Source organism: Pseudophryne corroboree, chromosome 6, assembly GCF_028390025.1.
Source record: "Pseudophryne corroboree isolate aPseCor3 chromosome 6, aPseCor3.hap2, whole genome shotgun sequence".
Taxonomy (NCBI): domain Eukaryota; kingdom Metazoa; phylum Chordata; class Amphibia; order Anura; family Myobatrachidae; genus Pseudophryne; species Pseudophryne corroboree.
In genome coordinates this window covers 100480120-100492525 of record NC_086449.1, presented here as the reverse complement: position 1 = coordinate 100492525, position 12406 = coordinate 100480120, and the positions used below count along the sequence as shown (strand labels likewise).

Here is a 12406-nt window from a genome sequence, read left to right as displayed (position 1 = left end):
CGCCGGATCCTGAAGATCCCTACCCTGGTCAAGGCCAGGAAAGACGTAACCGCAAAACATTATCACCGCATTTGGCGAAAATATGTTGCGTGGAGTGAGGCCAAGAAGGCCCCTACAGAGGAATTTCAACTGGGTCGTTTCCTCCATTTCCTGCAAACAGGACTGTCTATGGGCCTAAAATTAGGGTCCATTAAGGTTCAAATTTCGGCCCTGTCGATTTTCTTCCAAAAAGAACTGGCTTCAGTGCCTGAAGTTCAGACATTTGTAAAAGGGGTACTGCATATACAGTCTCCTTTTGTGCCTCCAGTGGCACCTTGGGGATCTCAATGTTGTGTTGAGTTTCCTAAAGTCACATTGGTTTGAACCACTCACCACTGTGGACTTAAAATATCTCACATGGAAGTGACGAGTTAGCCCTGGTTTCAGCCAGGCGGGTGTCAGAATTGGCGGCTTTATCATATAAAAGCCCTTACTTAATATTTCATTCTGAAAGGGCAGAATTGAGGACTCGTCCTCAAATTTTCTACCTAAGGTGGTTTCTGCATTTCACATGAACCAACCTATTGTGGTACCTGCGGCTACTAAGGACTTGGAGGATTCCAAGTTGCTTGACGTGGTCAGGACCCTGAAAATACATGTTTCCAGGACGGCTGGAGTCAGAAAATCTGACTCGCTGTTTATCCTGTATGCACCCAACAAACTGGGTGCTCCTGCTTCTAAGCAGACGATTGCTCGTTGGATTTGTAGTACAATTCAGCTTGCACATTCTGTGGCAGGCCTGCCACAGCCAAAAATCTTAAAATGCCCACTCCACAAGGAAGGTGGGCTCATCTTGGGCAGCTGCCCGAGGGGTCTCGGCTTTACAACTTTGCCGAGCAGTTACTTGGTCAGGAGCAAATACGTTTGTAAAATTCTACAAAGTTGATATCTTGGCTGAGGAGGACCTGGAGTTCTCTCATTCGGTGCTGCAGAGTCATCCGCACTCTCCCGCCCGTTTGGGAGCTTTGGTATAATCCCCATGGTCCTTACGGAGTTCCCAGCATCCACTAGGACGTCAGAGAAAATAAGAATTTACTTACCGATAATTCTATTTCTCGTAGTCCGTAGTGGATGCTGGGCGCCCATCCCAAGTGCGGATTGTCTGCAATACTGGTACATAATTATTGTTACCAAAAAATTCGGGTTATTGTTGTAGTGAGCCATCTTTTCTAGAGGCTCCTCTATTATCATGCTGTTAACTGGGTTCAGATCACAAGTTGTACAGTGTGATTGGTGTGGCTGGTATGAGTCTTACCCGGGATTCAAAATCCTTCCTTATTGTGTACGCTCGTCCGGGCACAGTATCCTAACTGAGGCTTGGAGGAGGGTCATAGGGGGAGGAGCCAGTGCACACCAGGTGATCCTAAAGCTTTCTTTAGATGTGCCCAGTCTCCTGCGGAGCCGCTATTCCCCATGGTCCTTACGGAGTTCCCAGCATCCACTACGGACTACGAGAAATAGAATTATCGGTAAGTAAATTCTTATTTTTTTTTGTAGACCTGTCAACATTTTAAATATCGGTATTTTGACAGTGTCTACATTTTTAATGTCGGTATTTTGACTTCGTCTGTATTTTGATCATCGGTTTATGGTTGTCAGTATTTTGACAGTCGGGATTTTGATTGTAGGTAAATTGACTGCATCCCTTCCGCAAGATGACTGCTGTGAACTTTGATGATAATTACATTACAACTCTTACAGCTTGAATTGCTGAATGAGCCTGTTGGCCTTATATGGTACTTGTACAATTATACCTATTGACTCAGTGGCCACTTTATTATGGCACCTTTCTATTACTGGATAAAACCTCACATTTCCCCCAGAACAGCCTGAATGTAACATGGTGTTGGAAACATTGCTTAGAGCAGGCATGTCCAAACTGCGGCCCTCCAGCTGTTGAGAAACTATACATCCCAGCATGCCCTGACACAGCCTTATAATTCTCTGACAGCAGAACTGTGTCAGGGCATGCTGGGATATGTAGCTTGACAACAGCTGGCGGGCCGCAGCTCGGACATGCCTGACTTAGAAGTTCTGGCTCATGGTAACATGATAGGATCACACAGTGACGGCAGATTTGTCATCTGCACATTCATGCTGTGAGTCTCCCATTTCCACTGTAGGCTTTGTTGTGTGTGAAAAACCCATGACATCGTCCGTTTCTGAGATAGTCCAAGCCATATGACACAAGCGATCATTCCGTGGACAAAATAACTTAGATCTTATTTCTTCCTATTCTGAGGTTTGGTCTGATAACTACTGAACCTCTTGGTGTGTGCTTTTATACATTGTGGTTCTGGCACATGATTGGCTGATCAGATATATGCATTAACAAGTAGGTGTACCTAATAAAGGGGCCACTGAGTACTCGTATGTGTGCGGATATTTAAAACTATTATATGGGCTCTTCTCTTGCAGGGCGCATGTTACGCTGTGTGCGGTGCCCTGTGGCATATCACAGTGGAGACAGCTGTGTGGCTGCAGGCAGCCTTATTCTCTCTTTTAGTCTCATCATTTGCAGCAACCATTCCAAACGCAGCGGGCATTCATCCTGCGCTGTTAACGTGAGCTTCTGCTTCGTGTGTGCTCGAGGTAAGCAATGTGAGATGTGTACGTTGTATGTTAGAGCACATGGGTGGTTAGTAAGTGGGCATTCTCTTAGTGCTAACTCCTAAAAGCAGTAATTGAGAATAGTGTATGTAGTGTGCTTACATTTCTGTGTTATTTATAGACCCATCACTCTGTTACACTACATGTTTGCAAGGGATACAGTAAGGAACTGGCAGTTGGGGAAGAAATAGTTGGAAACATAGATATGATAAAGTTATGCTATGTGGGCATGGGGAGAAATATTGGGTGATGCAAAGACACCACATTTTTAGGGGAAGCAGTGAAATGTGGAGAAGCATGTGCAGAAAATGGGAGAGACAAGGAGAAGCTGGGAATGTGAAGGGAATAGATATAAGAATACATGGTTCCTGTGATGGGAATAGATAGGTGAGGAGGAGCCTAGCACATGTGGGGAAACGGGAGAAGTGAGGAGGAACCTAGCGCATGGGAGGAGAAGGGTAGAGGTGAGGAGGAGGACAGGCACATGTGGGGAATGAGAGGTGTGAGAAAGAGACTGACACATGGTAGGAAAACAAGAGAGGCTAGGAAGAGGAGACCGACACATGGTAGGAGAATGGGAGAGGTGTGGAGGAGACCGGAACATTGTAGAAGAACATGAGAGGTGTCGAGGAGGCCACACATGCTAGGGGAACAGTAGTGGTGAGGAGAAGCACAGCATACGAAATGTGAACGGAAGAGGTGAGGAGGAGACCGGCACATTGTAGAAGAACGGGAGAGGTGAAGAGGAGACTGCACATGGTAGGGGAACGGGAGAGGTGAGGAGCAGCACAGCAACACTGTAGGTCAGTGGTTCCCAACCATGGTCCCCAAATACCCCCAACAGTTCATATTTTCCAAGTCTCACAGGATTGCAAGTTAAATAATTAGGTCCACCTATGGGTCTTTTAAAATGTGCCAGTGATACCCCTTTCACACCAGCCTATTTTACCTTGTTGACCCCGTCAACAACCCGGGTGTAGCGCTGGTGTGAAAGGGTCCCGGGACAAAATCCCGGGAATCATGCCCCGGCATTTCAACCCTGCTATATGTACCAGGGTTGTTCCGGGATCTTCCCGGGATCCTGGCCAGTGTGAACGGTGCAGGGACATGTCCCGCCTTCTCGGGTTGCCTCTGCTGATGCTGATTGGCTATGCAGGGCATCTTCGTGGTGTTGTGATTTTTCAGAGCCGTGCAGAGGCATCACACAGCGTGGAGGCAGTTACTTGCAGCTCTGTGGCACAACAGACCCCCGTAGCGCTTTTTAACCCCTGCAGCCCTGCAATGTCTTGGATAAAAGAGGAGGTGAGGGAGCTTTTAAGCATTAGAGGGGAAGAGGAGATCCGGCGCCAGATCACAGGCACTGTAAAGGATGCTCACACATACACAGTGGTACTCTGTCGGCCATGATTGCTGCAATGAGGTGAGCAGGCCTGCCCTCCCTTCCTCTCTCCCTCCTTCTCTGTAATGACCGCATCTTTGTGGGCCTAAAAAAGGCTATTTCTAATGACATTCTCATAAAATGTAGGGCCATCCCAATTTCAGTATGAAAGGTGCCGACCCGGGACGCCCCGGCTCCAAATGCTGGTGTAAACGGGGGCCCAACCCGGGAATGTCCCTGCATGATCCTGGGACCGAATTCCCGGGTAAGTCCCTGCATTTTTGGTATGAAAGGGCTATGAGTAATGAATACACCTGTTCAACTGCTAGATGACCTGGAAAACATAAACTGTTGGGGGTACTTAAGGACCGAGGTTGAGAACCACTGCTGTAGGTGAACGGTAGAGGTGAGGAGGAGATGTGCGCATGGTAGGGAAACGGAAGAGGTAAGGAGCAGCACAGCACATGGTAGATGATCAGGAAAGGTGAGGAGAATCACAGCACACGGCAGGGGAACGGTAAAGGTGAGAAGGACACCAGCATGTGCTAGGATAATGGTAGAGAAGAGGAGGAATATACCAAACTTGGGGTAAAAAATGCAATAGACACGCAAATAAATTGAGAGAGTATAAAGTAGCAGGAGACCTGGACATGGCTTTATATTTTTTACACTGACGTGTTATTCTTTCTATGTTTGGAATTTAAATTGACATTATAATACAGCTATAGCTGTATTATAACCATACAGTGTTCTGTGAAATGTAAGTACATTATGACTATAAGTGATGCTCTATTATGCAGCATCATCCGTTTTTAATGATGTGAATCAACTGACCGTGGTTTAAAGAAAAAGAAAAATTCACCCAAAACGATTACAGGCCAGGAAATGTCAGTGTGTTTACAGACATTCACCTTCTCGTATCTCCTTGATCTGTGTTGTCTTGTTTCTCTCAGTTTAGAGTTCTGTACTATTGCAAAAATACCCAATAAAATAAAGGGCATAATGAAAAGAAATGTTGAAACACACAACATAAAAACAAGAATATGGAAGATCGGGGTAAATTTACTGAGCAGCAGTTTTCAGCAGTTTGACGTTGGATTTAAAGGGGCGTGAATATTAAATGCAAAACACCCCAGGTTTTTAAATCCAGTGGCCGAAGATGCAGCGTTGTGAAAAGCGCTACTTGGTAAACTCACCCCTAGGAAGGGAGTATGCATAGAAAACTGGTTTATTCTGAAATATAACAGGGAAACCGAGATTAATGACAAAATAGTGTATGTTGACAATTCCCATCTAATTAACAAATGTAATTATTTGGTAGTATAATATTACATCTACAAGTTACCATGTTTGTTAGCAATTCAGACATTTGGTTATATACCAGTTTTATACATCGTCTGAGGTGTCATTCTGGCACCAAATAACTATACTGATTGAATGAGATTTCTAGATTAAATTGTACTTAAAGAGTTTAAGATTTTAACTGCTAGCTATTATGCTTTGTACATTTTTGTTGCTTGATCATTGTTGGTAATTAAGATTTAGGGGTCTATTTATTAAGCCTTGGAGAGAGAGAAAGTACCAGCTCCTCACCTTGGAGAGAGATAAAGTACCAGCTCCTCACCTTGGAGAGAGATAAAGTACCAGCTCCTCACTGCCATGTTACAGGCTGTGTCTGAAAAATGACAGACAGGAGCTGGTTGGTTTTCCGTCCACTTTCTCTCTCCAAGGCTTAGTACATAGACCTCTTAATCTAAACTCTGTTTCCAGCCAGAATGTAATTAAATTTCTGTGTATAAATCCCTTTAAATGGTATATTAGTTCATAGCAGAACCCACCCACAGATAAAGAATGTGTAAAACTCCCTGACCAGAAGCAGCCTATATAGAGTCTTTTGTTCTTATTTATTCACATCTCCTTCAATGTTTTTATTTTAACAAACTCATTGCTCATTACCTGCTTTACAAACAGCAATTACACTTGATAATGTCCCGGTGACAATTCCCAGACAATACTGTATTCTGGATGACATGTTTGTAGCTGTATACAGGCAGTAAGGGTCTGTTTTGGATATAAAGAATACAATTGGCACAGACCATATGGATATATGAATCCAAAAATCCATATTCTGCAAAAAGTCTTTAATCCCATAAGTAACTGGAAAGTAGTATTTTCACCACTAGGAGGCATTCTATGAGAGCTGTAACCCATAGCAACCAGATCCGATCCTGCAGAAAATGTAATAGTGTGAACTGCAGGTGCCGGTGGGTTCCCGGTGAGTATGGCTGATGTTTAAATGTACTAATTATTTCACTGTCTAAACCAGATGGCTTTGCTTTGTTAAATGATTGCTACTTTAAACCATCAGACGCATGGGGAACCCACAGATGCCTGCAGTTCGCGGATTATTACAGTTATCCCTCTGTCTTTAATCTAGTACAAAATAAATCCTACAACTGATTATTGACATGTAACTATCCGTTTTCATAAACCTATTTAATCTCATGTATATGAGACAGACAAACAGCTTTCCCCATGTGCCTTACCATGTATGGATAATATTCCTTTTCTGTGACTTCATGGTGAAAGTCTGGTGCCAACTAAGCTGTGGAAAACAAGGATGTGGTAATAAGTATGAGAAGGAAATTTTGATTTGATGATCTGTAAACTGCAACAGCAGCAGAGACCTTAAATATGAAGAGAGAATTCTGGTCTCACCTTTCTCATAGTCAGTGAGCTGTTAATGAGAGGAAATTGTAGGATATGTAATCATGGTAGTGGTAAGATCATTCTGCCCTCAGTAATATACAGTTATTTATACCACAATTCCCAAGGCAGGTAATGAGTTATCAAGTGTATTAGCTGCTTGGATAATTTACTGCAATATGAAAAAGGAAATTGGGTTGTCCTTCATGGTGTCCATGTGGCTCTAGATTAACATTTTACTGCTAGAAAGCAAACAGGTTGACTATAACTTTCTGCTGTGGATAACACCCACTGTGCCTATCAGTTTGTTTTTGTATGCCATGTATATCGGACATGCGGGGGGAGCGGATGTAATGGCTTGCGAGACGGCCGTAGCTCTGAGATTTCGGATGAACTTGTACATTTTTTTAAAGCAGCAAACGTTTAAAAGGCAAAACCAACCAGGTTTTGCCTTGTTAACGTTTGCTGCTTAAAAAAACAACAACGTACGAGTTCGGCCGAAGTCTCGGCGCTTCGGCCGTCTCGCAAGCCATTGCATTCGATCCCTTGCGTTCATATTCAGTATGACTCAGAATCAGACCCACTGTTTATAATGCTCTAAGCAGACACTATCAGATCCATAGCATAGAAAGAGTATAGGTTGTTCTTAGTCCGGCTTAAATTAATTCAAATATTTGTAAAAATAAGAGCTAAATTCTAATTGATTAATAAACCACCAACCACCTTTTGGTGGCAGCGTGTCTTCCTTCTGATACATATATTTATGTGCTGTATCTAATCATTTTAAATCTAGTAAACTCCGCACTACCAGCTTCCGTTGCAATAACAGTGCTGGGTGGCTGTGTCCTGGCTTTAGAATAGGTTCCGAGCTATAGTGTGTGTCTGATGTAAATGTGTTGCTTTTTAATGGATAGTGTGTTATCAGATAAATCAAAAGTGATTTATTACAGTACTTACCACCCTCCATTTGGTCCATGCGCTGTGCTGCGCGACACACTCTTCTCCCAGCCTCAAAATGAGCTGAGTGGGTGTTGAATTGCTCCTCCGCCCATGAAGTGCCCAGGTGAATCGCAGCTCCTGGTAAAGTAAATTCAGAATGACTGCAGATACAAATCTTATACTGAGCGTGGCAGTGAGATATTCAGTTTCACCAGGTGAAGAGTGAGACGTTGGTAACTTTTGTTAACCGTAATATCCTTTTCCCTGAGTCTGTGGGGACACGGCTAATGGGTTATATTTCACCCCTAAAAAGCACAGAGCACTGGATAAAGAATATATCTTCTCTATAAACTCACTGCTTCGCTGTCCCTACTACATTTATAAGTAGTACAGCATAGACACCATAAGAACAACAAAAGAGATCACATTTTCTGGGTAATTTTGGTCTATATCCCCAAGAACCTCAGATTTAAGAAGAAACCGCAAAAAACGAAAAAAAAAAAACCTTTTTTTATTTATTTTTTCGCTCGTCTTCAATAGAGGATCATGGATAATTTAAATGCCCAAATCCACCCATAAAGGGAGGGAAAGTTGCCTAAGAATGAAAAATCAACTAAAGGATCTATTGAGCTTCCTGATGAAGGTTGCTTCCACAGAGGCAGCAATATCCACCATGCAAGCCTGGTCTTCAGTACTCCTTTATATATGGCCTAAAAAGGAATGAACAGCCATGTTGAAATTTGTGTAATCAAAATGGGCTTATCCGGTAGGTGATTGGTTTTTAGGGCTCCAACAGGGTGTAGTGATTCCCAGGGTACTAAACTATTTAAAAGGTTTTCTCTCTGAGGAAAAAGTCCACAGAAATTGGTTTTGCCTGCATCATCCTCCATCCCTGCTGTGATCGGCTCCTACAAGTCTGGCAGGTGATTTCATAAAGATTATAAAGTACATAAAGGGACCATAGCTTGTCTGCCTTATTAAGTGTGAGTGGAAAAGTTTGGCCTCATTGTCAGCACTCAGGCAAGCCCCCTGGATAGCTATACATCGGAGGGCTGCAAATACATCTAATTGTCAAACGTGTAATCAACAGTTCTTAAATAACAGGTACATATTAATACCTGTAATGTACAGTAATGTACAAATGAACTGAGACATAGTACGTTTTTATGTATAGCGTTTTTTCAGGACATATTGGGGTCGTTTCAGTTTGCTCATATATCAGCCAGTAATGGTACATCTGACATCAAGTTTTCCTGTGCACCTTGCATGTGATGGTTATACATTCATAATGTTAACATATACGTTATGGTAAGAACTTACCGTTAATAACGGTATTTCTCCTAAGTCCACAGGATAACAATGGATTTGCACCAATCGGTCAAAGCTTTTCCGGCCTCCCAGGATGCAACGGGCCCGTCCATATTTCCCTGCCTCCTTGCTCAGGCAAATCAGTTGTATTCCAAAGCTCAAGGCAGGAGCATAATAGATAGCCCTAATCAGACGATAAGAACACACATGCACACCCTTCCGTACAAGAAGGAAGAGGTTAGTGAGTAAAAGGATCCTCAAATCAAGTGCGTCAGGCTGGGATCCCTGTGGACTTAGGAGAAATACCGTTGTCAACGGTAATTTCTTACCATAACATATTTCTCCGGCAGGATCCACAGGTTAACAATGGGATTTCCCAAAACAATTTAGTGGTGGGGACGCTCCTGATTGGACAGCAGAATCCTTTGCTCGAATTCAACGTCATGAGAGGCAAAGGTATCCAAGGCATAATATCTGATGAATGTGTTAATGGAAGACCATGTGGTTGCCTTACATATCGGTTCTGCTGAAGCACCACGTTGTGCTGCCCATGATGGACCTACCTTACGCGTAGAGTGAGCAGAGACATTAGCCAGAACAGGGAGATCAGCCTGAGAATATGCTTCTGAAATCGTCATCCAAAGCCATCTCGCCAGTGTCTTCTTATCAGCAGTCCATCCTCTCTTGTGAAATCCGTAGAGAATGAAGAGAGAATTTGTCTTTCTGATGGCACTGGTACGATCCACGTAGATCCGCTCCCGCAGAAAGGCCCGGTACCTGGAAAGCCGGGACTACAATTTCTTCATTAAGGTGGAATTTAGACACCACCTTCGGAAGATACCCAGCTCTAGTTCTGAGAATTGCTTTATCTGGATAAAATATCAGAAATGGGGAACGACATGATAATGCCCCTAAATCTGATACTCTTCTAGCTGACGCCATAGCCAGTAGAAAGAGAACTTTAGCTGACAACCATTTAAGATCCACTTTTATTAAGTGGTTCAAATGGGGCAACTTGAAGGGCTTTCAGAACTAGATTTAAGCCCCAAGGCACTGTAGGAGGAACAAAAGGAGGTTGAATGTGCCGCATTCCCTGGAAAAAAGTACGCACATCCTGTAAATTGTCAATTTTCTTTTGGAACCATACAGTCAATGCCGACACTTGCACTCTCAAGGAAGCCACCTTCAAACCTTTATCCATTACTGCCTGAAGGAATGCTAAGACCTTGGAAACTCTGAAAGCCTTAGGGGGTCCATTTTCCGTTCACTGCACCAATGAATATAGGTTTGCCATATTCGGTGATAAATGCGAGCTGAGGAAGGTTTCCTTGCTCTGAGCATAGTTTGAATTACCTGTTGTGAGAATCCCCTTGACTTCAGGATAGATGTTTCAAGTGCCACGCCGTGAAAGACAGTCGATCCAGATGTCTTTGATAACAAGGACCCTGCATCAGTAGATCTGGGCCTTGAGGTAGCAGAAGTGGAACATCCATCGACATCCTCTGCAGATCTGTGTACCAATGTCTTCTGGGCCAAGCCGGAGCTATTAGTATCATGGCACCTTTCCCTTGCATAATTTTTCTCACCACCCTGGGTAATAGGGTGATTGGAGGAAACACATAAGCCAGATGAAAGTCCCATCTCACCGACAGGACATCCACAAAGATCGCTCTGGGGTCCTTTGTTCTTGACCCGTATGCAAGAACTTTGTTGTTCAGACGGGACGCCATGAGATCTAGGTCTGGCCATCCCCACTTGTCTACTAGAGTCTGGAAGACCTCCGAGTGTAGAGACCATTCACTTGCCTGAATAGTGTGTCGACTGAGAAGATCCGCTTCCCAGTTTATGACTCCCGGAACGAACACTGCAGACAAGGCTGGATGATGAAGTTCTGCCCACTTTAGTATGTGACTTACATCCTTCATCGCATGATTCAGATGAGGATTCATCGGAAGATGAAAGCTCAATTAATTCTACTTCGGCATACGAAGAGGAGGAGGAAGGTCTCAGCTCAGTGGATAAAGCAATGAAAGCCATTCTATCCTTAGAGTATTCAGCAGAGCCTTTGTTAAAATCCAAGGCACCTGTGTTTAAACGTCCCAAAACAGTCAAGATTGAGTTTCCAGGGTCAGATCAGTTTACGGAAATTATGGAAAAGGCTTGGGCTACGCCCAATAAGAAGTTTAGAATTCCTAAGAAATGGAATTCCAATTATCCTCTTCCAGCTGGGAATTGTTTAAATAGGGAAGTGGCTCCTAAAGTAGATACGCATGTAATTCGATTAGTGCAAAAATCTACATTACCTTTGCCTTCAACATCATTAAATTATGTCATTGATAGGAGAGTCGATGGTTTTCTAAAAAACATTTTTTACCTGTATGGGGCAGTCATAAGGCCAACTATGGCTTCAGCTTGGATGGGAAAGGCAGTGGCTGCCTGGGCTGATGCATTGGAGGGGGATTGGACGGGCCCATTGCATGCTGGGAGGCCGGAAAAGCTTTGACCGATTGGTGCAAATCCGCTGTCGCTTCATCATATCCATTGTTATCCTGTGGATAACCTGTGGACCCTGCCGGAGAAATTCAGAATATAGACTTCAAAAAGTTTAGCCAATTTGATTTACACAACACTATATAATTCACATTACACCATGATTGAACCTATCTGCTATTGCCCATGGAACACCTGGAAGCTAAAAGTATCCCTGGGTACATCCTTGTGAGCTTTGAGAAGTATGGTGCCTAATATTTACAAAAGTCTCAAGTATCTTGTTTCATCACACCAGTTGAGAAATATGTATATTCAAAATAATAGTTTGGAGGACAATAACCTGAGAAAATACAACAGAATGAAAGAGCACAATGCAGAACCTTAAAAGGAAGATTCATGTCGCACTGTGATGAAACGGTACAGAAGGGTGTCTTACTCTTACTACGATTATCTGGAATCCGCACCAGTTTGGCACTAAGTAACACTGAGAATTCTGATCCAGGTCCTCTGAGGAAAAGAAACAAAAGAAATTATAGATAAATTGGTGTGTTACATCAGGGCAGTTGGGATTTTAATAATCTGATAAATAGATAATGGAAAAACAATGATATCATGCCCGCACTTTGGGTCCGATTCAGAACCGATCGCTGCTGTGCCTTTTTCGCCCAGCGGGCGTTCAGGTCTGAACTGCACATACGTATGCACCGCAATACGCAGAAGCGACGGGCTGCAGCGACGGGGAGCGCCAAGCAGCGATGGAATGGTGAGAAAAAAACTGAACGTTTTAGAGAAGTGTCCGGAAAAACACAGGAGGGACCAGGCGTTTGAAAGGAGTGTTTCTGATGTCAGCTCTGGCCCCGGTCATCGCACTGGAAGAGTAAGTCCTGGGCTGTGCAGAGACTGCACAAACTCCTGTTTGTGCAGCTCTCCTGCACA

At 43.5% G+C, this 12406-nt stretch overlaps 1 protein-coding gene across 5 annotated transcripts in view; it reads left to right on the top strand.

The window, feature by feature from the left end:
- Positions 1-12406, top strand: part of NSD3 (nuclear receptor binding SET domain protein 3) — a 300258-nt gene that overhangs the window by 195203 nt on the left and 92649 nt on the right. For all 5 annotated transcript variants that reach the window (XM_063931538.1, XM_063931537.1, XM_063931536.1 and 2 more), the window contains exon 13: positions 2458-2631. In XM_063931538.1, coding sequence (XP_063787608.1) covers positions 2458-2631 — 174 coding nt within the window. The remainder of the gene's footprint in view (positions 1-2457; positions 2632-12406) is intronic.